The 27,097-nt window shown below is 41.5% G+C and overlaps 1 protein-coding gene across 1 annotated transcript in view; it reads left to right on the top strand.

Moving 5' to 3' along the window:
- The window catches only part of GRIA3 (glutamate receptor, ionotropic, AMPA 3), a gene marked incomplete at its 5' end in the record, with an annotated part of 119,470 nt that overhangs the window by 78,626 nt on the left and 13,747 nt on the right, over positions 1-27,097 (top strand). Inside the window, 6 exons of the mRNA XM_010283978.1 lie at positions 10,769-10,822; positions 12,327-12,488; positions 15,928-16,095; positions 19,713-19,817; positions 21,161-21,268; positions 22,411-22,617. Of these exons, the coding sequence (XP_010282280.1) occupies positions 10,769-10,822; positions 12,327-12,488; positions 15,928-16,095; positions 19,713-19,817; positions 21,161-21,268; positions 22,411-22,617 (804 nt within the window). The remainder of the gene's footprint in view (positions 1-10,768; positions 10,823-12,326; positions 12,489-15,927; positions 16,096-19,712; positions 19,818-21,160; positions 21,269-22,410; positions 22,618-27,097) is intronic.

The raw sequence follows: 27,097 nt of genomic DNA, 5'->3' as shown, positions 1-27,097 counted from the left end.
CTCTTTCAAAGCATTGAAAAGAGCAATTGAATGCAGTTATAGTCACAGTAAAATTCCATTTATAATAAAAAGTATAAGAAAGAGTGACCTTGTTTTTCTTAGAAGAGGTTGCACTGAATTTATTTTCTTTTTCTTAATTTCATAGGGCATTTAAAAAGGAAAGGAAATGCTCAAAAGGGGGGAAAAAAAAAAAAGAATGGCTACTATTCAGTATTTTTCAGTCTGCTTGAAGGCAGTGCTCTGCAGTACAGAACCTCTTCCAAAAGATTCTCATGTGAGCACTGGGACTGAATTACTGCGACACTTCTGGGTTATATCCAAATAATAGTTTGAAGTGATCCTGACATGCAGTAATGGTTTATATAAGCAGAATTCTGTTTCCAAAGACTCTTGTTCAATTCCAGGGAATAATATTGGGAGGTATGGAGAAACTGGGAAATCTGTGTGTTTTTAAAATAAAAACTGCATGCCTCAGTTTACCTAATTTCTTCCTCTCTTCCCCCAGTGGATATACATCCTTTTATATTTTGAGCAGCTAACTCTGAAGGAGTTTCATTTTTCCTGTGGGATATGAGAAGAAATGAGCGTTGTTTATGTTTGTCTGCGATTGCAAGAATGTACTGTGAAGAACGTTCAACATATGATTTCACAGTATTGAAAGCCAAAAGGGACAGTTAGATACCATCTCCTGTGTCACAGCGATTAGGCACACAATGCAAGGATCGCTGAAGAATGGCTTGTTAATTATGTGGATGTGCCTTCAAACTGTATGATAGTGCTGAAGCATTTGTCATTCCTGCAGGGTTGGAAAAGTAAGAATAAATGTAAGATTGCTATTATTAATAGTCTTTGTGAAAGGGACTTTAGGTGCTGTGAAACTTAGCGAAGGATGCTAGTCTGGAAGTCAGTTCTGATAGTGATAGTCCACCTGATCTGGACTTGTAGGTCTACAGTGAGAGCATCCACAACTTCCGAGAAGCAAGGAGGTAGCGTAAGTAAAGATAGCATATGTGAAGCTGGAAATGGGGATGTTATTGTGATGGGACCATGTTACATGGCATAGGAGCTGGTTGCATTGTAGACTGAAGGAAATTTAACCATCAACGTTGCTAGGGCAAGGCAATCAACTCTAGTAGCACAGCCAGGTGCACTTGTTTGCTTAACTTTTCTCAGGTAAGAAGAATTGACTAAGAACTACTGGTGTCTTTCAAAAGGTGGTTGTGTGTCAGTGAAAAGCATGTGATGGTTACTGAGAAACTTACTCATCTAAGCAGTTAACATAAATTCCTGCTCTTTTGGGCTCTCTAGAGTATCAGAGATAGCAGCGGTACCTATTTGTTCTCAGGTTGGCAAAACCTCTTGTCTCTTCTCAGAAGTGGTGAACCGAGGCTTAAGCAGCAGAAGATGTATTTCCACAGGGCCTTGACTGATGAACAAGACTGGCCTTTGACAGGGTGAGATGCAAGATAAATGAATATTTAAGAATTTATCAGAAGCAGTAGGAAGACAGAATATAAGCAAGGACCTTTCTCTGTGTACCTTTCCTATCAGATAATACAAATTTCAGTTTCCCTGGACTCTCTGAAGATCTGTGTAGAGAAACAGAAGTTGCAGAATCCCAAATACACTACCAAATCAGTTGTCTTCAAAAAAGTTATTCAAGCTTTAATGAAAACAGTACAACTAATTTTTGAACATCATACCAAAAATTTGTGTCTGATCAGAGAACATAATCAAAATCCCTTGATGTCATGGTTGCTGACCTTCTGGTAGTGTCTGACCTGAGAAGGATTATAGCCAAGAAAGAAGGAGGAAGACAGAACACTGAACCAGAAGATCTAGAAGATGAAAACAGTGAGGAGGGCACCATAGCATGGTTTATCAGTGTCAAATTAAAGCAATTCTGGCACTCAACACAGAAAGTTTATTGTGATATAAAATTTCCTGTACACGTTTGTTTTTCAGTTGTTTTCTGTGAGATCTGGAGCCTCTATGTGAAATTTCAGGTGAGTTTTGAACTTTTAAGATTTTCAGAAAGGCTTGAGAAACTACTGGAACCTCTGTGAAATTACCTTAGATGTAAAATCAGTCCATTATGAATATTTTTCAAGGGTGGATAGTTCTCAAAGAATATACTAGAACTGTACAGACAGTTAAAATATGATCTCCTTCCTAAAATGACCTGTGTGTGGAAATCATTGCTGCAGAGTAACATATTTCATTAAGTCATTTACTTCCCATAAATACAACTGCAGAAGTTCCTTCAGAACACAGCTGGATTTTTACTTTATTAATCTCACTCAAGAAGCTAAAGAATTCACTAATTAAAAATTTCTACAACACATCTCTTCAAGGAAGCTCTCTGGAAACAAGTATCTTCTCTTGAGAATATCTTGGCAAAATAGGGGCAAAGGTCTTGGCAATTTTGAGTGTATCCCTTTCATATGCTATAAAGAATTTTTGTTATGATTGTAACACCCCCCCATATCTGATCTTGTTTTTAGTGAAATACCTTCAAGTGATGAAGGGTAGCTTAAGTTTTGATTGATTTTGACGTGAAGGTCTTTGTATTGAAGGACATGACTTGTGAAGAGAGATGCAGTCCTGAGATACATAGCACTGTTCTTATCTGTCTAAACAGAGGAGATATTTTGATATAAAGAAAATTTTATTTAATGAATTTTATTTGGCTTAAAGAGTAAATAATTGTGATTATGAATTTCAGTTACCAGGGATCGTAAAACTCTTCATCTCAGTGTCCTCCAGGGTCTGATGTTTTGTGGTAGAATATGTCCTTTAACAATAACTGTGCCAACAGATTAGTTAATCTAACAATATTGCTAAGTCACACCAAGGAAAATTAATTTAGGAAAATTGTTTCAGGGCACAGAAAATTCACAGAAAACTTTTTCATCACACTGAAAGAAATTAGGAGAAAGTACCATGCCCTCAGAACCTATGTTGTGGTTTGTAATTTTTTTCCTAAGTAATTTCTAATGTAACCTTTTATGCACAAATGAAATGCATATTCCACTACGGAACCTTCTATCGGTAGATGTCAGATTAGTTATGGGAAGAGAAAGTTTAGCCATATGGAGGGAGAGCGGAGTACAATACAGCTTTCAGATGTTGCATTTAATTACCCTCCAAGGACTAACATGCACAACCGTCATCTATCTGGAGATGGCCTAAAAGTAAAATTTCACTCTTGATGTGACTATCATCAAGGAGAGAAGTAAGGGAGAGAAGGCTCAAGAAGCGGGGCAGAGAGGGAGAAACTTTAATAAAACGCTTCTGAGACATCTCCGATTCCTGCTTCCGCCATGCACATTTTTGTCCCCTTCTAGGAGATTCCTGTTCTCTAGGGGATTTTCTCCCATGAGAGGTACGTTGCGGAGGGGCCGAAAGATGTTTGAAAAATGTTTTATAAGCCCCAACCAGTGATCTTCATACTGTGCTATAGAGGAAGGTAGGATTTTGGTTATGAGGGGTCGTCACAAGTGTATAAGGTGGCAGTTGCATGGAAGTAAAAGCCTTAGGTCCATATACTGCGCAAAAGTACAAAATCCAGCAACTGGGACTGTGTGTGGAGTTGTGACATTCACTAAAGGACATGAAGCCTCTGAAGTGTTGGATGAATTAATCTCAACTATATATGCAGTTATTTTTATCTGCAACAAATAATATATGTGTGGAATCTTCATCTTAATATTTAATACTTTCTTCATTTAATTTTTAACTCAAATTTAATATAGTACTCACTCTTCATATAAATTAAATCATTGTTTACTGCATATTTTACAGCATCACAATCCCTGGTGGCCAGATTCCCAGCCCATTAATACTAAGTGAGGAAATAAATCGCCTTCCCTGGGTTTGCACTACAGTTACAATCATGAGGTTTTGACCCTTTTTTTATGAGGGAAGCCACTTCTACCAAATGCGGAAATGGCTTTTTATCTGTGGAATTAAAGGCAGGACAAGTATCATTTCTCTGGCTGTGACAGACCACCACTAACTGTGACATATCTTTTGCCACCTCAGGGTCGCGGTTCCTTTGGAACCTCATATATTGATGCTGGTGTTGTGGGTGTGATAGAAAGTGACAAAATCATGACACCAAAAGCTATTTTTTATAAATTTACTGAGGCATGGTCGAGCCTTATTTAGTGTTTATAATCCTCAAAGGAAACTCGCTCTTTCTGCAGTAATGTGTGTAAATTGGAAAACAGGGGAGAAGGCTCTGCAAACTTGCAGTGAAATGAATCTGCTGAGATTACAAGGGATGTTACTTTTACTGTGGCATCTGGTTAGATGAGCAAAATCCTGTTCTCATTTCAGCAGAGCTTTTATTTTCTGTTCTCCTCCTATTTATCCTTCTCCTATCTGGAAAATTTACATGACAAGGGGTGACCTGCGCAAAGTAAACATAGTGAGGATGATTATGCACGGCTGCCAAGTGCTATCGCACCTTTGCTCACACGGTAACGCTGTAGACGGTAACTACATTGCGGTCAACAGCACACCGACCCTGGAGAACTGAAGTGCAGTGGCCACAAGCCCCGTGGGCAGCTCCCCCACTGCAGCAAGGGTCTCCAGGAGTGTGAGGGAGCCCAGGGAGAGGACTCTCTTTTCCAGCTGAAGGGCTTCTTCAGTTTCTCCTTCTCTTGAGTGGTAGAAACAGAGCTGAGATGCAGTAGGTTGCAGATGCCAGTCAAGATAAGCTAAACATCCGTGCTAACGTACTGACAAGAACTTTTTGGGCCTTGACTTCAGCTTTTATTGAACTAATTGGATTGTCACCCTGATACTCTGTTCCTCTCCTTTCTTAAGCGTGTTCTGAAGACCAAATTAGCCAGTGCCACTGGTCCAATAGGGTGCTGCATCACAGGGCACAACTTTTCAGTCATTCAATCGAATATCAGGTAGGAGCTGCTCAGATCTGAGACAAGCTTTAAGTAACTCCATCCTGAGAACAGAAATGCTGTCAATAGGGATAGAAACTAGAAAACACCTGACCTGATACCCAGGAGGGAAGACTCTGTGCTCCACAATAATTTAGGTTTGCCAGACAGTTGTTGCTGTGCTTGATACCCATGCTGTTCCCGCGAAGTGCAGTCAACACTGATAGCTCATCCTGACAATGCTGTTGAAATTTTTGTAGACCCGAGTCCATTTATCTGGTTTGCTTGTTTGCTGCTGAAAAGGAAGAATCGTGCCATCACTTCTGGCACTTGCACACTGCTTTGAAGGCAGAGGTGTCGTAATTGTATTTCTATAGCGAGGTATAAAGGCACATTACTGCTCAACTGGAGGTAGCCAAGCTCTCCTGTCCTCAGAAACTTACACGTATACTTAAAAATCAGTGGAAATGCTTGAAGTTACATGTGGGCTTTTTGCAAAAGTGGAACCCAAATTAATGCATGAATAACCTCAACAAAGACAACAAAATCCCTTTTCACTCTGAGCTTATAGATCTCATTTTTCTTGCTGTCTTTTTAAAACCTAGGAAAGAAGCGTTCTAAACTGCCTCATTGTTCCCAGATATGGTTGAAATGGAAAGACGCATTACAGCAGGTCAGATCTCTGCCTGTCATTCCATTTAAGTGGCATATTTCTGCCACTTGTCAGGTATGAAAAGCACAGTAAAAATCTTTAGACCTTCTTTGTGGCAATACTGCCTGTCAGCATCAGTATTTTATGTTATGGAAAGAACTAATAGACTCACAAAATTTCAGGGTTTTGAGCTGTAGATGAGGTAGTCTGTACTTTTGTGATCCAATTTTTTTCTTTCTTTTTTCATTTGTAAACAAAGGATGATAAATAACTTTGATTAAACAGACTAAACTGACCAGATGGCAATGGATTCAAATGAAGGATCCATGAGCTCCAAACAGATATTAGTTGGACATGGTAGTTTTCTTTTCACTGCTGCCAAAACCATGCTAGCTACTTCTCTAGGGAAAAGTGCAAGCATATTCTCTTAGCTTGCACTTCTCAATCGCTTTTTAAAATCAAAGCCCGCAGAGGCAGTAACGTGGATTTAAAAGTGACTGAAGTGCTGGGCTTAGAGGATTGCGATCAGCAACACAAAGGCCAGCTGGAGGCTAGTCACTGTTTGGAGTAGCGTAAGGGTACTGGGCTAATACTGTTCAACCTCTCTATCAATGATCCGAAGGTCATGGGGTGGAGTGCACTCTCAGCAAGTTTGCAGATGATACCAAGTTGTGAGGAGTGTTTGATAGACCAGGTGGTTGTGCTGCAATACTTTGGCAGGCTGGTGAGGTGGACAGAGGGGAACCTCATGAAGTTCAACAAAGAGAAATGCAAAGCCCTGCACCTGGGGAAGAATAACCCCATGCACCAGTACAGACTGGTGGAGGCTTCCTCGCTGGAAAGAGCTCTGCAGAGAAGGATTTCAGGGTCCTGGCAGACTAGCTGAGCCCAAGCCAGCACTGCGCTCTGACAGCAAAGGCGGCCAACAGCATCCTGGGCCGCATGATTAGCATGGTCAGCGGTTAAGCAGAGGTCCTTCCCCTCCACTCAGTACCGGTGAGGCCGCATCTGAAGTGCCATGTACCGTTCTGGGCTCACTAGTGTAGGAAAGACATGGACATCCTGGAGCAAGTCCAGTGAAGGGCCCCTGTGACAATTAAGGAACTGGAGCATCTGACGTACAAGGAAAGGCTGAAAGAGCTTGGGTCATGTAGCCTGGAGAGCAGAAAGCTCAGGGGCGATATTAGTAGTGTCTATAAATACCTGATGGGAAGGAATGAACAAGACGAAGTCAGGTTCTTCTCAGTGAGTCTCACTGGGTTTCAGAGTCTCAGCAGCGCCTGGTGACAAGAGGCAAGGGCACGAACTGAAATGCAGGAAATTCCGTTTAAACATCAGAAAAATCATTTTTACTGTGAGGGCAGTGAGACACTGAAACAGGCTGCCCAAAGAGCTTGTGGAATCCTTGTCTTTGGGGATATTCAAAACCTGACTGGACATGGTCCTGAGCAGCCTGCTGTAGCTGCCCCTGCTTTGAGCTAGGGGGTTGGAAGAGACCCCTGCCAGCCTCCCCGCTTCTGTGATTTCCTCCAGCCATAAAAGACAAATTATTGTTCCCTTTTATGAGTCACAGACAAACCATTGATGTTTCTAAAAGACAAAACATGACTGCTCAGTCCCACCTACCAAACTTGCACTGTTCTTCCATGGCTTGATTTCTTTTGAGCCCACAGAGTCTTGTTTCTTGTTAACCCATTCTTTCCCTGCCTCTGGTCTGCCACTGCTGTTCACCTGCACACTGTTCTTACCATTCTAGTTCCTCGTCAAGTCCTTGGAGGAATTTTCCAGCGAAACCACAGATCCGTCTCCGTGACTACAGTTTAAAAATGGCTTTCCTGCCTTGATTTTCATCTAAGAATTCACCGGTCTCCTCATAATGTTCACCCTTAATTCCAACATTTAATTTTCATGGCCAAAACCCCCAGATCCATGTTCTACACCAGGAACTAGCTGTGGTTGTAATTTGAGTAGCAAATTAAGTCAAAACGTAACGGAGTCATTGTGAGGTTAGTATTAAACCTATTTCGCGTCCTCTTCACTGTCCTTCCTCTTAGGTGTTGTGTAGCCTTGTAGCTACGTCATGAGAGAGTCATCATTATGACTTTAGAAATATCACGATACTCCATACCAATTTAATGTTAGCCAGTTAATCTCGATAATGCTATCTTCCAAAACTGTAAGAAAAATGTAAAAGCAAGGCAAAAAATTGTAGTTGCCTATTCATTATCATGATGACTGATGCAGTGGAAACAAAGTTGTCTTTTTGCTTTCATTCAAAAAATATCTTCCCCAGGCAAATGAAAAACTAAAATTGGCAATGCTGACTTAATTTCTCAAATTTGGCATATAGGTCTGTACTTCCAGTAAGCCTGGTGCTGGCCAGCAGATTTGACTTTTATTTTAAAACCAGATAGATTTTAGTTATATTCCCTCTAGATTTTCTCTTAATGAACTGGAAATATCCAAAGAGTTAATTAAAAATACAAACTTCATTTGTTTCTGTATCAAACCTGACATTATGATCTTTTTATCTAAAAGGCAAGAATTACGTGGGATCAGAAGTCTGAATAATTCATGATAGTTTCCAGCCATTTTTTCCCCTCCTCTTTTGTTCAGTATAAAATCTTACACACTTTTCTTTCAGTCAAGGTGAAAGCAATATTAAGTCTCGGAAGTGAAGCTTAGCAAAGTAGCTCTGTGAAATCCTTGTGCTGTAATCCTGGCTTTCTATTCACCACCACTATTCAATATCCCACTTTCTATATAAGCTTCACAATATATAAGCAGTTGATGAGATTTATTTGTTATGCTCCTGTTTTCCTTCTTCATAAAACGCTTTATCCACCCCTTCGCTCCCCTAGGAGTCACACTGATGTCTGTGATTGTTTCTGCTGGGCTCCCTAATCCAGCAGCTCCATTCAAGGTGCTGGACACTTGGTAGAGGGTGGAAGGTGAGGGAAGAGGAGAGTTGTGCTTCTTTAGGACAGCATGTGTAGTGAATTTTAAAAGCGTTGTTAAGATCCAGTTTAATAATTATGAACTAACATGGTTGATTGAGTAGAAATACTGGCAGGTCAATTCTGGAAGATGCTTTATGAATTAAAGCTTGACTGTAGTACCTTGGAACTCACTAAGGGACTAAACAGAAATATTTCTGGTCATTTTGGACATATGACAACAGATGAGATGGAAGTTGAGTCCGATCTATGCTAATGAGTCCTACATTTCCTATTTGCAGTATTGCTCCTGATGCCTGTAGCAGCTCCATGTATGTTTTTCTTACAGCCTCTGACTTCATCTGTCATGGCATTTTTCTCTTAAACAAACACATTTCTGGATAGAAATGTAAAAACTTTCTTATGTGTTATTAAGGTTAGAACGACAAAGAGTATTGTTGTTAAATAAGCTCTTTGTCTCTAACCTTTTAGAATTAAATCGCTGCCTTTAAGATGAAGTTAAAACATACAGCGAACTCAGTATGCAAATAGCATGCACACCAGATGATCTGAAGGAAGCCTGCACATTTCCATAGAAAACAAATGTGAGTGTGGGAAAGCAGATGCTTTCTACCAACAGAGTGTACATACAGTTCTCAAGAGGACCTGAACAGCAATTTATTTTCAGACTGCTGGAAGTATGCAAATTCCTACAGAATTAAATGTGAATTTAAAAGAAATGGCATCTATTAAGGACAAGACGACCCAAAGATGCAATTGGGAACTTAATAATTTAATCAAGAACTTTAACAGGCTCAGCAGTATATCTAAAGTCAATGACTCAAATGTCATCTGTTTTTAGCAAAGATGTAAGTGGTCATGTTGAAAAGATGTCTTTTAGAGTATGGCATTTGGAGCATTTATTGGTGACGATGGAGAAGTACATTAGTATGGTGCTTATAGATTTTCAGATGATTCTCCATCAAAAAGCATCATCTGTTCACTTGAGCTGCTCATTGGGTATAGACAGTGATACACCTGTGGTGTATCGCCAGCGTTATTTTTGCTGGTTTTAGCTTTTGATAGCTTAACCCAGCAAGTCTGGGTAAGATTGATTCTGTAATCACCACGATTAATTAAATTCTTACTGCGGGACATTGTTCCACCTGATGGCTGTGGGACTAGATGGATGTTATTGAGATTATAATCTGAAGGCGACGGAATAGTGCAACATGCAGTGGCATCATCTTGTACAAGGGGTATTGTTGGTGAGCCAGCAGCCAGCTGCATAGACGTGAGAACTGTGGGGTTTCTCCTGCTTTCTGCAAAAGCACAGGATTACTGGAGTGGCGATGAGCACACAGCGTGGCAGGATTCAGGCTTCCCAGGCAGTGCTGCCTCCACTCCTCCCCGTTACCCTGACAGGATCCAGCTGCTCAGTTCATCCCGCTGCTTTTTTGTCTCTTGGCCGTTCCATTTAATGACTCCATTTGTACAGAGCGATGCCCAAGTGGGGTCCGGGAGGGCAGGACATGACACGTTGGTTTAGTGGAATGTGCAACATCACATGTAGTGATGTTGACTAGTGATTGTTGTTTAGTTTGCTCGTTGATTGTGTGAGTAGAAATAGTTTGTTTCGTGATTTTGGCTAAACAGGTGAGGTCAGATGTGTCCTTTTAGATGCCCTGGAAGCAACAAGTTTTCAGGGCTTTTTGAAAGCTGTCAAAACGCACTGAAGGTCACCACTTATAACTTTAGGAATTTAACTTTAAGTCTTCATATATGAGAAGGCTTGGTCAGGGTTCTCAGGGCAGCAGGTCCATGTAGGACCTGGAGCCCACCGAGCCCCACGGTGCCGGTACAGTTTAACATGCGCAGTGAGTGGTGGGGCTGTGTCACCCACCTCTCATACACTTCACAAACGAGGAACAAGGTAAACAGATACAGTGTAACCTCATTTCAGAGCAGAAATCCTTGAACTGGTAACTAAAATTAACCTGGTCAGCAGGGGAGGCTCTGTGCTCACTAGGGTGAGTTTGCCAGGTAAGGTCATCTCCACCAGCTGAGTCTTCTCAGCCTTGTGAGCTACTCTTCTTTGTACTTTGCCCGTGTTAAAAACACAAGTGACTGCATCATGTCTGTAAAGTCAAGTGTCTGTAATACTCATGCTACCCATGGGTTAGAGGATTACCAAAATACTCGTTTCCTGGCTGTTTCCCACTACTCAAGGGTCATCCTTTACAACTGAATAATACGTAGCTTTTTTCTTCTCACAGGTTGTAATCCTTGGCAAACATTCTAGAGGCTATCACTACATGTTAGCTAACCTGGTAAGAACTTTTCTTCATTACAAATATAGCTAAGGTTTAGAGGGTAACATATTCTGTTCAAGTTGTGTCAACTTTTAATCAGCAAAAGAGGAAATGCGTGAATGAGTTCTTGCATTTTGAGAATTACTTCAGAAAATACTAGAATTGGTGTGTTATATATACATTTGTACTCAATTACAGTCTTTCTTTTGTCTAAGAAGCTCATATCCTCTACTAATTTTAAAATAATAATTTAATTGTATATTTTCCACTAATTTGTATCCTCATAAATAGTTGACAACCATAATCTTCTATGTAACGTATTTGAAATTTAAGCACTCCAGGAATAACAATTGTAGCATATTTGTGTATAAAATAAGTGGGAGGAAGCTGTAAGTTAGAACAATTCCATCAAGTAAACAGCTGTTTAGCTGTTCTTCTGTATTTCAAAGTGTGGGGTGGTGCCTGTGTATGTGTTGGCCTACCCCAGGACAAGACAGAACATTTTTATCTGTATCAGAGCTTCTTCTGGATGCTAGAATTGACTTTCAGGGATGTTTATGATTCCTTTGAAACACCACCTGCTAGAGTTCCTTAGAAAAAGCGCTAATATTATAACTGATCCTGCAGCAAGACTGATTTTTGGGTTCTGTGTCTACTGAATGGAAGAATGTTTTTCCAAAACTTACACTTTCAAGTTGGCAATCCCACTTAGTAGAAGATTATCTGTATCCATGTTTTGGTGTGATTAAAGCAGAAAAGGCAAATCTTAAAATACTCTTATTTAGTATAAGTACTGTATAACTTTAAGATGTGTCATTTTGCATTATAAGAACCAGTCATGATCTCACTGATTAGCATGTGCATAGAAATACAGGGGTTCTTATTCTGGGTTACCTTTTAGCATGTGTAACCATTGACATTCAGGTAAACATGACTGCAATCAAGTCATACTAATCAAGACGACACCAATTTACTGCCTCAGGAATAAATAACAACAGAGTGGGAGAAAATTACACCGTTCTCTTTGCAAGTGAAATGTTAAGTAACGCCGTGACGGAGAACTGCCTAGCGAGGAGGTGTGTGCTTTGCCTCCACAGAGCAATATGGGTGTTAAGTGGTTTTCTGCTCCTGGCGCTGAACCTTTGTGCGCACTTTATGGTACAAATGGGATTGAGGTCTTTGGCCAGTTTTCACCATGATGAGGAGAAAAGAGGAAACGGTACTTCAGGTTTCTCCACTGTTTTCTTTCTGACCAGTGAATATTACGTACCACATTGCGCAACACAACAGGGCAGCTCTCTGTCGCAAAGGTCTGAACAAAAAGGCATTTTAAATTCTATTCTATGCTACTATCACAATCCCAGTTGTGATAGTAATTGTTTCCTTGGTAGAATATTTTCAGCTAACAAGAGGGAAATTAATCTGTTTCTTTTGTGCTATACTTGTAGCAGGTAAAAGTGAGGGGAAAAAAACAGGGACTTTGGATGGTGATGATTCTTGGTTTCTACGTGTGTCCTCCCAGGGTTTCACAGACATTGTTCTGGAGAGAGTGATGCACGGAGGTGCCAACATTACTGGATTCCAGATTGTTAATAGTGAAAACCCAATGGTTCAACAGTTTCTACAACGCTGGGTGAGGCTCGATGAAAGAGAATTCCCTGAAGCCAAAAATTCACCATTAAAGGTATTTATTTTACCCTGACAGTGATGGAGACTATATGAGTTGCTTACAACAATAATTTTGGGGTTTTTTGACACCGGATGTGTGCATGTGTATGATACAGATTCCTGCTTAGAATATGTTGCAACATTCACTGCCCTTCCAGCAGAGGCTGTTAGTTGGACACAAATGACCACCGTGGTGGGTGTTCCTCAGAGGCAAAAACTTGGTCTTGCAAATCCTGTCATTGTGCAGTGGATGTAAAAACTTTTAACTTTAACTTCTTGACTTAGTCTTGGGGTGGGTGTGGGGGCTAGTTAGCTTAGTTTTTAAATGCAAACTGTGGGTTACTGGTCCATTTTATTGCTAGTAGAGAATTTCATGTGCAAAATAAAGTAGCTCTGGATTCACTGAGAAGCCACTGCCACCTCCTAGTCACTGCTGACAGTTGCCATCATAATCTAACCCTGTATTTTACACCACTGTCCTTTACTTAAACATGCTGGAGATCATATAACTGCAAGCAATAAAATTTTCCAAATTTTTTTGAGTGAAAGTCCCAGGCTCACCAAAACTGTCATAGATTGGGTGGACTAAAGACTACTCTTAATAGGAGATTTGCAACCTGTTAATATCTCCCCCAGATTTTTTTCTGCCTCTGCATCTCTATAGTAGAGGGGGATGCTATTCACTGTCTTGTTTGAGGAGTGCGTCAAGGATACTCTGTCCAGTGATGGAAGTCATGAAATCTTCTAGGACCACTGCATATTATTAATACTTCTATTATCGTCCTTCTTTCTCTTCCTCTTTTGGTGGGGGAGGCCTATTCCTTTTCATCAATAGGCACAGGCAAATAAAACCTCGGACTGGTGGTTGATGAGAGGGCCTTAAATTCTGTCACTATTGTAAGGCAAAATTCAGGGAAACATAAAATACTAGCTAGGAATGAAGAACCTAGTCCAGCCCAATGCATGGGGGGTTACAAGGGTAGATGGTAGCACTGTGTTGGACTACAGGCAGAATAGGAACCAGTTACGCCGTTCTGCTGCCAGAAGGCCAGCGGCATTCGGAGGCATACTTCTCCATCCCTGGGATCATCTGATTTCTGTGGGGAAGGAAAATTATCTTCATGCCATGCCATCTCACAGCCTTGCTGGCATTTCAGAGGAAGCAAACGCACGCAAATGGAACCTCACAAAACTGGGATTAGTGTGTTGTTCCCTGCTGATTCGGACTTAGGCCTGCTTTCTAAAGCTTCCTAGCAGTGATGCAGAAGGGAAGATAAGTATCGTACTAATCTTAAAAACTCTGAAGTATATAAAGTTAACCTGGGAAGATTTTATTCCACTTGAAAGCAATTTACCTTGAGGGAAAAATTATTCTCCATCCTTAAAAAATAATCTTAAGTATATGGTACAAACACAAAGATTACATTACCTTTCCACAAATGGACCGCTCATTATAGAAATGTGCACAGTATTTGTCAGTCAGACAAAAAGCATACTTAAAAATTGATGTACAATATTTTTGATTAGGAAATAAAATTGCCTAGAGATTAAAGCCCTGATGTTTAATTTATTCTGAATTTTATCAGCCTTTCCCTTCTCTTTCTCTTTTTTCTCTTTGCATGCTCATGCATTTATAAGTAGAATTCAAATAAAGTAGAAAATTAGATAGCTCTCTTGGCAGGGCTTGGAAGGGACTGCATTAAGGTTACTGACAATTGACGCAGTCTGCTGGAAAAATTATCAGTGTTTAAGTTTTATGTCATGCTAGATTGGACAGCTGTTACAATATTTTCTTAATACAAGAACAAATACCTTTAAATTACTATCTGATTCTATATTGTTGTGTGGAAGGTGATGTATAACCTTTGTTAACTTGCTGGAAGAGGAGAGGTTGATCATTGCAAAGCACCACAGGAAGAGGGGAAGGTAGGCAGCGTCAAAAGAGCACCAGTACCGAGTCACAGCCAGAACAGGAACCAGCCCACACACACCCCGTAAGAGTTTATAAACTGCTGTCGTTTAAAACTCAGTAAGAATGACTGCTGTATAACCTTCTTCACAATCCTACCTTTGCACTCTGTTTTATCAGATACAGTTCTCTTGATCTGCACATGCAGATGCGCCTCATTCTGTGCAGATTTCCTAAGGCTTTATCTCAAACTGAAGAGCTTGTCGTAAGATAATACACATTTTTAAGAAATACAGACCACCAGTTGTGCTATCCTGCCCCACAGGATAAAATTAACTTCTGAATTTAAGAAGCCTTACCCACAAAGAGGGCTGACATGCAGTCGAACCTTGGATTTCCACCCTTCTAATTCACGCATGGGCAGCAGGTCTGCTGGCACTAAATTCAGGACCTCTGCGGTATCACACAGACAGCCGAGAGAAGGGCAGGCACACCAGTACATGCAGATACCCCTTCCATTCTTTTTTATCTTCTCTTCGTTCTCTTACAAACACTGTGGAAATACAAAGGGTCGGTTACAAGGGAGTTGAAATCTGGTCTTACACACTGAGCACATTCAGTTGCTCCCAGAATGTACATGTTGAAATGTACAGACACGCAGACCTTTAAATTTTAGGTGTGCAGTAATGCTGGTGGAAACCGTTGGTGTTGTACGCTGAGCCTGAGCCACTCTAGGAGGGAAAAACCTTCAGACAAACACATAAACGTGGAAAAAATGTGAAAAACGCATGAAAAAAAACCTCCATGACATTTTCTAGGTGATACTAAATTTATAGCATTGCGGGGTGTCACCAGGTACATACGGCAACCAAGGGACGAAGTTGACAGCAACGTGAACAAGTAGTTAAGGAGTCTGGGGGGTTTTGTTGAAGACTTGCTGCTACACAAAGCTTACCACCCTCCTCAGATTTACTGTGGATGGGCAATTACCAAGGAAGTGTAATGCCTAAAGTGTATTTTGTGATTGCTTGCTTGTATAGCTGTCTTCGAAGAAAAGTAATCTGATCTGTTCCTTGCCACAGATGACCTAATCAAGACTGTGGTCCAAACAGAAATGATTTATGTTAACTTCAATTCAAAACTGTCTCAACAATCTTCTTAAAAAGAAAAAGAATACTCCAAGCAAAAACCAAATATGAGGTCGTCTTTGCTATTGCTAGCAGTATGGGCCAGCACAGAATTGCAGACTTTTTTAGTGATCTCATTTAGATGAGCAAGCTTCCAAATAAATTTAAACTTTATGCAACTCTAAACTGGTTTTGTTATTTTGCTGCTATATGCTATACAAAATGAAGATATTTTTAGTTTGTTAATTGAAATAAATGGAATTGTTAAACTATATAAAGCACTTGTGGCAAGACAGAGAGCGAGCAAAAGTCTTGCAAGCATGATTCTTCCAAGAGTAACAAAGAGGACTAGACCTGATAAACCTGGGGCAATTCTAACATTGCAGTTTGTCACCATATTTTATTTGCTTCTATTTTAGTATACGTCTGCACTGACCCATGATGCAGTCCTGGTCATAGCAGAGGCTTTCCGCTACCTCCGAAGACAGCGTGTGGATGTCTCCAGGAGAGGTAGTGCCGGAGACTGCTTGGCCAACCCTGCAGTACCATGGAGCCAAGGAATTGATATAGAAAGAGCGCTGAAAATGGTAAGGGCAAACATACCAGCTGATGAATATATATATTCCACAACAACAGGAAGGAATTCTCCTGGGACCAAACTTTTTTTCCTACTCCATGTACACAGAGGTTCTGTACTCACACAAACAGCTGCATCTCCTCAGGAAAAAAGGAAGGAAAGAAAAAAGAAACTTAATGACCAGCTCCAAAGGATGGCTAAAACATATCCAGTAGAGGGCAAGGCATAACAAAGTAGCTTTCAAAACTTTGGCCAAAATCACATCCCTGTGGCACCGGTGCAGCAGCTGCCTGATGTCCACACCAGAGCATCTACAGTCTGACTCCCCCGAAACACCCAAGCTTCCCGTGGGAGCGAGCACAAGCCATTTTGCAAACGAACATGTATTGGGGGTTTCTAAAGTCAGGCTGAAGCTGCAAATCTAACAGAACTAGACTAGGTCCTCAGCACTTGTACATCTTGCAGGGATACATGCATTTATGAACTCAAACACATGTATGCAATTTTGATAATTTGCCAGTAAAGAGTCAACTCCGATGGGTTTAAAGCAATGGCAAAAATGCTGTTGGTCATAGCAGTACGGCTGGATTTCAGCACCAGCCTGAGCACTGACACAGTTTAGCCTCAAAGCAGTTCTGATTCCTGGCATAACTTTTCACTCAGCCTGATTACCTTTTGCATGGCCTATTTTTTATGTCTAACAGTAGTTACTTTATGGGATCCTACCTCACTTTGGTCTCTGATGTTGTTGATTTTTAAGTCTTTAGGCTGCTATGTGTGCTAGAGCAAGTGACAACAGGAAAAATGGGGTAACATGGTCATAGCAGTACGGCTGGATTTCAGCACCAGCCTGAGCACTGACACAGTTTAGCCTCAAAGCAGTTCTGATTCCTGGCGTAACTTTTCACTCAGCCTGATTACCTTTTGCATGGCCTATTTTTTATGTCTAACAGTAGTTACTTTATGGGATCCTACCTCACTTTGGTCTCTGATGTTGTTGATTTTTAAGTCTTTTTAGGCTGCTATGTGTGCTAGAGGAAGTGACAACAGGAAAAATTGGGTAACATTTCTGTAGTTATAAGAGACAAGAATATGGTCTGCTTTTGATCTGGTTCAAATAACTCTAAAACAAACCCCTTAGAACTGATTATATTAGTGCAGGCATAGAACTGAAGTGAGTGAGATCAGAATTAAGCCCATGTTAGGTATAAACAAATCCTAGGTCAGCCTTCATACACTTAGCTTAATTACTGCTTTTTCTCAATGATCAAATTGGAAAGACTGTATCAGAAAGTTATAATGAGTTATAGAAGGTTATAATCAGATTATATCACTCTGAAGAGAGAGAGAGATGGTTCAGTCTCATATTGCCAGAGCTATTTTTATGCCATTATGTCACTTCCTAATAAATGCCCTAACTGCGCGTTCACTAATGTAGCATTACGCACTTTTGAAGAGAAGTTAATTAAATTCAACCTTCACAATAGTTAAAGAATATGTACTGTCCGTTTGAACTTAATTACAAGCAAAACATAAAACTCCAAACAAAAAAGTGAGATACGAGGTATTTATGTCAACAAAGAAAACCAACACTGCTACAGGACGCCCCCTTAATTCGGGAGGATTTATTTTAAAAAAGTAATTCATAAAATATACAAAGCCAAACTCACGATTGGCAAAAAGCGCAGAAGTTTGACTTTCAGTGGGTTGTCTTGTATTGTTTGAGTGTTTCAAAGTCATCTAAGTGAGGTTTATATACATCTCCAACAAGTGCTTCCCAAGATCAGCCCACACTGCCTTCCAGACCCCATCCTGTCCATCACACTCTCTCCCTCTTTTCAAACAACAATCTTGAATCTGTCCTTCAGGAAAAAACTTTTGATTTAACATTTCCTCTCCACTCTGTAGCAACAGCTCAGCTAAGAATATTTTTTCCAAGACATCTTTGAAATATCCTGTACCAGCAGAAGGTTCAGTGCCACACTATAGTTATCCTGCTGGCAAGAGGGAAATAGGCATTACCTGTGTCTGCTTCCCTACAGCCTTGAAAACTGTGCATGTCTGTATTTCTAAAGCTGATTCTAAGACATCAGGTCAGTGGCAGACAGTTTACCTGAACAAATCTGGGCAGTTATAAATGGTCACTCCATTTGTGATTCCCTCCCCACGCTGCTACCAGAAGCGTTCTGCGTCCTGGTGAGTCTTCCTGCCTTGGTGCAGCCAGGTTTTGAAAAGTGCTGGTTTTCCCACCACAGACAGAAACTAATTAAATTTGAAGTCAAAAGATGTCAAGTGCACAACGCTCATGTCTCAGTACACATCAGGATGAAGCTGGCCTAACAAGCTCTGCTGACACGTACAGTCACTGCTGTGCCAAGGTAGCCAGACAGCTTCCAGCAAGTGCCAAAAGCAGGCTCAGCAGCTCCCATCTGGCTGCAAGTTATATGTCAACTACCCTACAAATACATTTGCTCAGTCCACAGTTGATAAGACCTCTTAGGGGCACATTTGGCTTTCATTCACCTCTCTAGCTTTTTGGAGACAGGAGTAACTCGCATGTTCCTCTAGACCCCTGAAATGATATAAACTGTTTTAAGAAAGGTCCAAATCCACTTACTGATGAAAAAAAAATCACCCTCCTTATACATCACTCTGAATTTGGCTCACTGGATAATTTCAGATCCAAGGAATTGTGGCTGTTTTATGTGGCCTTGTCCACCATAACAAGTTTGATTGCACCATCTCTAAACCATAAATAGCAGATCAGTCACCAGCCCTGAACAGTTTCCCTTTGACTAGCCTTCCATCACCTATTCCTGTAACTTCTACAGCATTTTGCTAAATATTAAAGCTGATTTACCCCTACTGAAGTTTCAGATCGTTACCCCTTCTGCCTGTGATGACGGCTTGTCAGTGTTGGTAAGTGATAAATGGAAATATCTCGCCCTTTCATACAGGGAAATAAGAAAGGTTTTTTTCTTTGAAAGTAAGTACCTTATACTTCCCCTTAAGATGATTCATGTGAGTAGGTAATGATAATGACTTACCGTCTATACACCCATCCATCCAGACTGAGACCAAAACTCCATAAGCACTAGAGACAATTGCCTGTGCTCATTCAGAGAAGACATTCATGCCTTTCTCCTACACTGGGACTGATCTTAAAATAAAGCATTTCCCGGAATGAGCAATGATACAGGATTCTGGTCCATATCGCAAATCGCTCTATACCATTTTGTGAGGGGTTTAGCGGCACTGAATTGTTGCATGTGCCTCGCTGATACTCCATGCTGTGTCAGTGACTAAGCGTGACTAAGCATGGCAGAATCAGTCTTTCTTACATTTAACACACTTGCAGGGCTAATTTCACTTATACTTAAATGCAGTTCACTCTGCGGTAGTGAGTCACCAGCTCAGTACTAACTGACAAAGAATATGTACAGCTGAAACTGAGACAATTGGGATTGTTTTTGTTACAAAGAGTATAACTGGCTGGGTCAAAAGCGCTACAAGTCTCTTTATATACATAAAAATTGTGCTAGAGCTAGTGGGTTCCTGCAAAATGTAACAGGGGAAAAAATAAAGTGAATCTTCTATTAAAATGTTTTTTCTGATTATACCCTTAAGGTGCAAGTTCAAGGAATGACGGGGAACATCCAGTTTGACACCTATGGGCGGAGAACAAATTACACAATTGATGTGTATGAAATGAAAGCCGCTGGATCACGGAAGGTGAGTTTCAAGATATGCATCCAAATTTCACATCTTCATAAATATTTATTCCAACAAACTACTGAAACTCAAAAATACCATACACGCGCTGTAATAACAGGGCCCTGAGGAAACCCAACCTTCTTGCTGTGTACCCTGTCCAGGAACCTTGTTCTATTCTGTTCCTGCACCAAACCACTCGCCCTGCGTAATATCTTCATTCGTTTCCATGACAACTTTAGATGCCGCTTTTTCCCTTAAAACCCTCTGGAGCTTTTCCAGTGACAAGCATTTTCCTGCTGTCATGGTCCCGTGCTCAACCCTATCCCCTAAATTCCTCTGCGTAACAGGCCTCGGACCTGTAGTGAGGCTGGAGCCAGTGTGTTTCAGAAACCTTCTGAAATGAACAGAAAATAAGTATGGTTTGAATTAGGATTTGCTACTCATTCTCCTGTCTCCTAAATAAAGTATAGATCCTAAGTGGGATAGTTGCCTCGATCCCTGTTACAAAAGAAATTTAGGACAGATTTTCAAAAATAATATTTCAAAATAATTCAAAATTTTCTCGAGTATCGAGAGAAGAGTCTGCGTGGCCAAGGCACGTGAATCCCCCTGATTTCACCTGGCGATGGAGATTTCACCTGCTTAGTCACCATTGAGGCTCCTTAAACTCTTCTGCACATATTTGATAACAAAATACCTCTGGACATGGCCCAGCCATTCAACTAGGTTTACAGTGCAGACAAAAGTGTTACTTCTGTGTTGTGCAGAAACACAAAAACTAGGGAAATAGCGTAGCCATTTAGCCACAGGACCATGAAGGTCAGCACAAGCCAGATGATAAATAGTCTCCTCGTGCTCGCAGAGGGTTTTGGATCCCGTACTGAAGATAACGCTACTGTGCCTGCATTGCTAACGATGTCTGTGCATCTACTCCAGAGCTAGCTCAGGCATGTCTGCAGGGCCTCTATTCACTGTCGGAACTGCAGCAGAATACGGATAAAAATGTCAAAATCAAAGAATTTTACTCAGAGTGCTGGGCAGTTTATTTTCTTGTCTATAGTATATTCTTATGTAGTGGATATGGGAGAATTTATTCCACAGGCACCATGATGATGTGAATTTAGGTGGGGAGAATTTAATATGTATTTTCACTTAGATTTGGCTTGTATTTATTTGCACATGGGCTTGAGAACATTGTTTCTTTAAGGAAGTTAAGTAAAAGCTAATGTAGTCCTTCAATAGCAAAAATGTTGCATGAATAAGTGTTACAAAGCCATATGTTTTGACAGTTCCTGCTATAGGTTCATGCACCAGAATCCTTGTAGACGTGTGTAATGAAGTAACAATCTCCATTTTTATAGGCTGGTTATTGGAACGAATATGAAAGATTTGTGCCAGCATTAGATCAGCTGACGTCTAACGACACTTCATCTGTGGAGAACAGAACTATAGTAGTCACTACCATCTTGGTAAGTTTTATGTTCTTAGTGTGTTTGTGTTTAGGAAACAAGACACATGGCTCCTGAGGGGTCAATACTGTGGGACTTCAAGTGACTGAAAAGTTCAGCATCTTCCAGAGACATACTGAGGGCTTGACCCTGCAAACTTCGATGTGTCTCAGTAAGTTTGCTCAAAGGAGGAGCTCACTGAGCTCAACATTGCGCTTTGCTGCTTCTCAGACACTTGAAACTCAATCAAACGCCTCACCTAAGTGAAGTTATTATGCATGTTATGTAAATGACTGCAGGATCTGGCCTTCCTGCTGCAGGGTCAAATCTTGCACCCCTCACTCAGGTACAGCTCCTGTAAACTCCACCCCTGTGGACTGAGTAAGGGTGGCACAGTGAAGCCTGTAGAGAACTGGAACTGCTCTAGCACTGGGTGAAAAGCGACCTATACCCATGCAATTCCAAAGGAGTAAAGCTCTACCTGTGTCTCATAAACAGCAGCACCCGTGTCAGCCCCAGTGCCGCTAGCAGACGTGCTCTGTACAGTATTGTTTGTGACTTCTATGCCTGTTACAATTCTCTTAAGCATGAGCCAATTTTATGCTATTTCCTGAAGCATTGTATTTTGTACTCCTATGGATTTAGCGAGATAATAATCAGCATTTCAGCTAGAATTTTCCAAGAAGGCTAAGGGAATTTAGTGACAAAAATTGCTGCTGAGGATTTTAGCCTAGCTTCCCTTAGGCTGCTTTGGAAATATCTCCATCAGAGCCCCATTCTAGGTCACTGGGGCCTTAGGAAATTATTTTGATGGTACAGGTGTTGGGTATGTCAGTTCTTTAAACACTAAAATCTGAATTATTACTACAGTGATGCTATTTGACATTCTAATCAGGCCTAATCCTGCAAACGAAAGTGTAAATGGAGTAGTCCTGTTGTCTTCAATGGGTCCATACTAGGATTAAAATCAATAGTATGTGTGGCTGTACAAGAAGCCAAGGATTTTTCAACTGCAAAAGTTTGTTCTTCTAAGTTCTGTACTAAAGCAGGAAATATTGTAAATACTTGCCAGTAATATAAAGGATAATAACAGTTCTCATTTTGTATGTTTTAAAGCTGTATTTTACATTCATAGACTTTTGATCTTTACTTTTGTTTCAAAGGAATCACCATATGTAATGTATAAGAAAAACCATGAACAACTAGAAGGGAATGAGAGATATGAAGGATATTGTGTAGACTTAGCTTCTGAAATAGCAAAACATGTTGGAATAAAATACAAACTGTCAATTGTTGGAGATGGGAAATATGGAGCTAGGGACCCTGAGACTAAGATATGGAATGGCATGGTGGGTGAACTGGTCTATGGGGTAAGTTTCTCTTAACTTTCATTTTAATGTTCTTTATAAGAAGTTATGCTCAAAGTTAATAAACTGCAAAATAAAGATCGTCTGTTTGAATACCACCTTTAAAATTCTAGATATTTCTTTGTAGTGCCATTTTTATAGTCTACTTCTCTAATTGTTTCATTGCAGGAAAGTATCACTTTTTTACTGCTGTTCTCCAAATGAGAGTCCAGAAAAAGTTGAGAAGTGGCATTGGGCAAATTTCAAATTCTTGTCTACAGCAGAATTTCCAGTTTGCCCTTCCTATGCTGCTTTTGCATTTGCCATGTCTCCTTTTTCTCTACAAGTCTTATAAGTGCTTGGGGGTGCCCCTCCTGCTAAAGGTCTGATCCTGTGGTGCTGGCCGTCGCTGGGTCACTGATGGCGGTTTGTGTTTGACCAGAGACTAAAGACTTGGTTAGCCCCATGGTTGCTTTTCAGGGTAAGAAGCGATGCAGGTGTGAAATTACCCACATCTTTTCCTTTTTAAACCCTGGTTGGGCTTTAAAAATCAACTGTCAGACAAAAAAAAAATCGTAATTCATTGCATTCCTCTTTATATTTCTATATTGGGTATATTTTGCTTTGTTTAGTAAGAACAAAAACAGTCAGAATTGCTGTTTTAGAAACTTCTTTGAAAATGAGAATTTTGGAATGCAGATAAACCAGATGGAAGGGGAGAAAATTGGCTTTGCAGAAAAGACTTTACGAGCTGATATTTCATCTTTGCTTTTTTTCCTCAAATGCTAATGAGATGATCTGTGATTCCACCCAAATCTTCTTTACAGTTTATTTTTAACAAGCTTTCCTTTATTAAAAATATCTGAGCAGAAGCTAATATTTCCATTGTCTCCTTTTGTTCCATGGCTGAGTGTAATTTCTAAGTCACCTCAAAATTTCCTTGGGATAACATGTCATCGTTCTTGCAAAATGTTTGGTGAGATAATTCTTTTCAAATGAATCACTCTTTTTAAAGTAATTGCTATATTCGCAAGAGTTTTCGTATTCTGCAGCAGTCAGTCCCGATGCTTTATTATGTACTTGGTAGCCCATTCGACTTAAAAGCATTTTATATAAGCAACAATGTTTTTGTAGTATTGTATTAAGGGCAAGGAGGGAAATCTACTGATCAGAGAAAGTAAGCAGGGGTCTGGACCCCTGGGTTCTATCTTCGCTTCTCTGTTGCATTGAGGTTTGATGTTATGCAGGTCTTCTGAGCTGCCCATGCCTCAGTTATGCCATTTGGGAAAGCGATGTTATGTCTCTTGAAGAGTACAGGTACATCGAGAACCTCTGAAGCCAAGGTTTAGTTTAGTTCCAAGCATAATTACATTGCAGTGGAAGCCTAAACCCTGTTTCCCTGTGTGTGGTTCAAGAAATACCAAGAGTGTTAGCTGTAATTGGGTCCTTTTGATATATTTGCAAGTGACAAGCAATGAAACAGTTTATTCACTTAAAAAAATAATCATACCATATGCAAAAGGCATGACAAAAGAGAACCAGAAATTACTGCTAACAGCCAGGGCACAGGGACCGTCTACGCCAGAGGAGGAAAGGTGTGATACGGGTCGCTGCCGTTGGGACTGGTGCCAAGTAAGATTAGCCTGTGCAGCTGCTGTGCGGTGCAAGATCCATCTAGATAAAGGGCCACAAAAGTGCTCCGAGGGCTGGAACCCTTCTGCTGGGAGGGCAGGCTGGGAGAGCTGGGGTTGTTCAGCCCGGAGAAGAGAAGGCTCCAGGGAGACCTTAGTGCAGCTGCCAGTACTTAAAGGGGGCCTACAGGAAAGATGGGGACAGAGTTTTTAGCAGGGCCTGTTGCCACAGGGCAAGGGGTAACACGTTTGAACTAAAAGAGGCTAGATTCAGACTAGACATAAGGAAGAAATTTTTGACAATGAGGGTGGTGAAACCCTGGCACAGGTTGCCCAGAGAGGTGGTAGATGCCCCATCCCTAGAAACGTCCAAGGTCAGGTTGGACGGGGCTCTGAGCAACCTGGTCTAGTTGACGATGTCCCTGCTCACTGCAGGGGGGTTGGACTAGATGACCTTGAAAGGTCCCTTTTAACCCAAACCGTTCTGTCATTCCGTGATAAACGGGTTGGCCACAGCTGCCTTTTCCACAACCCCTTGGGAGGAGCCGAGCTCAGACAGCTCTGCCTCCTTAGCATCAAGCTGAGCCCTAGCCACTCCCTTTGACCCGACCATACATGTGACCTTTCCACACCGGCAGCCACCACAGACCATACCTTAAAACAAGCCCAAAACCCACCCTGCCATTGTCATTTTCCCCTGCAAAACATCCGTTCCTTTGTACTCTGAAGCAGAGTTTCAATCTGTGTTTTCTCATTGATGAAAAATTGAGGAACGTTTCCCTCCCTGACCCCCAACAGCTCCTCTCCTCACACTGCGAGCTCAGTTACTAAAGCCTCTTCACTGCAGTGCTCAATTATTCAAAGGTCAGGTGCGTCCCTTGAGGTTTGACTGTAGACCCAGGTTAATGCTTACAGCCCAGCGCTGCTGAGCTAGCTCTCCATCCTGCCGAGCTGAACTTCGGAGCTGGCGAGCTGCGCAGAAATCCACCTGGCTTTCTGTAAGCAGAGGAAACAGCCCCTGAACGCTGAGCACAAACCTCACCAGCCCTCCAGGTCCTTTCCCGGCTCTGTTTGCAAACATCATGAAATACCCTTGGCCTCTTTCTCCATCTGTTGAGAGGAGGCCGTGTACCACACTCACAAGGATGTGCACAAAGCCCTTTGAAGATGAAAAGTGCTCTAGAAGTGCTAATTATTTGGAGCAAGCGCCTCATTTACGTGCCGACTTTGCTTTATCTCTCGGGGGCTTAAAACTCCATTACAGAACTAAAACTGCACGTTACCCCTAATGCCCCTGTGAGCCTTGTCTGCAAAACGACTGTCATATTTAGCTCCTCTGGATTCCATTTGGGGAAGACAAGAGGGAGATTAGATTTTAAATGCCTTTATTAGCATGTATGGAAGACAGGCATGGGGGTGTAAAAGGAGCCTGATTGGTTTTGGTACCGGTTACCCAGCAGCTGAACTGAACTGTGGCAGAAAACACAATCTTTTAGATTGCATTTGGCTCAAGCGATAAGCAGTGACTAGTCATTTGTCAAATACAGCATATTCCTGGCCCAACAGGCTTCTCACCACCACCTGGCACTGCTGGGACGTCTTACCAGGCTTCTTGAATGCTGTGCCCCTTTTTGCATAGCCCCACGCACGCAGTTCTGTTCTAAAATTGCTCTTAGGACAGTCATAGGAAGCGAACGGCTTGTCATTTTAATGCCAAAACCCTAATTAACTGTAATTAATGTTTAGGTTGTGCCAGTTCGTTGTTACTGTCGCTCTTGCTTCCTGCGGGATGCAGTGTAGTCGGGAGAGAAAGCGCAGCCGGGTCCTTGCAGCCTCCGGACCACCGCGTCGGAGGGCTCCGAATAGCGAGGAGGGGGGAAGGAGGGGAGGGGGCTGCGTGTGCGCCGAGCTCTACTCAGAGCAACAGCGTCTGCGTTAACTGGGCCAAGTGGAACGGTCCCGGGAGTTACACGTTACCTGGGGACAGACACGCTAAAACACTTCCATTAGAAATTCTCCCTCCCCTGTCTCATAGCACGTCAGGGCTGGTCGGAGGGCGTAAAGGTGCCGTAGGGCCCCCCGAAGTCGAGGACAGTCTCAGCTGGCCCCCCCGGGCCTTTCCGTGCGGCTTTGCAACGGGCTGTACAAGTGAACCTGGCTACGGAGCAGGACTTGCTCTTCGGCAGCGTAGGGAGGGCAGCCCTGGAGGCAGGGAGTTCTGGCCAAGCAGATGTTCTCAAATTCCTTTGCTTTAGACAGGAGAGCCCAGAAGTCTTGTCAGAAAAGAGCTAACAGGGCCTTGTGGTTTGTTAGCAATTTTCAAGTGGTGGTGGTAGTAGTAGTAATGATAATTATAATAATTAATTATTGTAATAACAAAATTTGACATAAAAATGAGGGGGTTATTTTTCAAAAATCCAAAAGTTGTCAGTCCAGATTGAAGAAAACCTTAATTTTGCTCTTTCACTCTGGTGGTGGCAAAATAAGACTCTTCTTCCTACCAGAAAAAACTTTATCAATTCAAGCACTATTATTTTTTAAACTAAGAGAAATTTCTAACACATAGAAATGTTTGATGTAAAACAAAACATAGGTAAAACTTAGTGGAAATATTTGACAGAATAAAAATAGCGGATAGGTAAAGCTTTTTTCCTGGACATTTTAGAAGAGGGAAGTAGGTAATCATTCTCGGTCTGGGAGACTGAATCACTGTTCAAATCTAACCAGCAAGGCAAGCGCTGTCCTCCAGTCATCCACCCGCGAACGAGGTGCCCTCCGCTCGGGCTGACGAGCAGCAGCACCTCGCACCGCGCGGACCCTGCGAGGCCGGCGCGCGGGGCTGCGTAACCACCAGCTGCCGAGGCGTACACAAA

The sequence above is a fragment of the Phaethon lepturus genome, unplaced genomic scaffold (assembly GCF_000687285.1).
Source record: "Phaethon lepturus isolate BGI_N335 unplaced genomic scaffold, ASM68728v1 scaffold5713, whole genome shotgun sequence".
Lineage (NCBI taxonomy): Eukaryota > Metazoa > Chordata > Aves > Phaethontiformes > Phaethontidae > Phaethon > Phaethon lepturus.
This window is presented reverse-complemented; position numbering and strand designations above follow the sequence as displayed.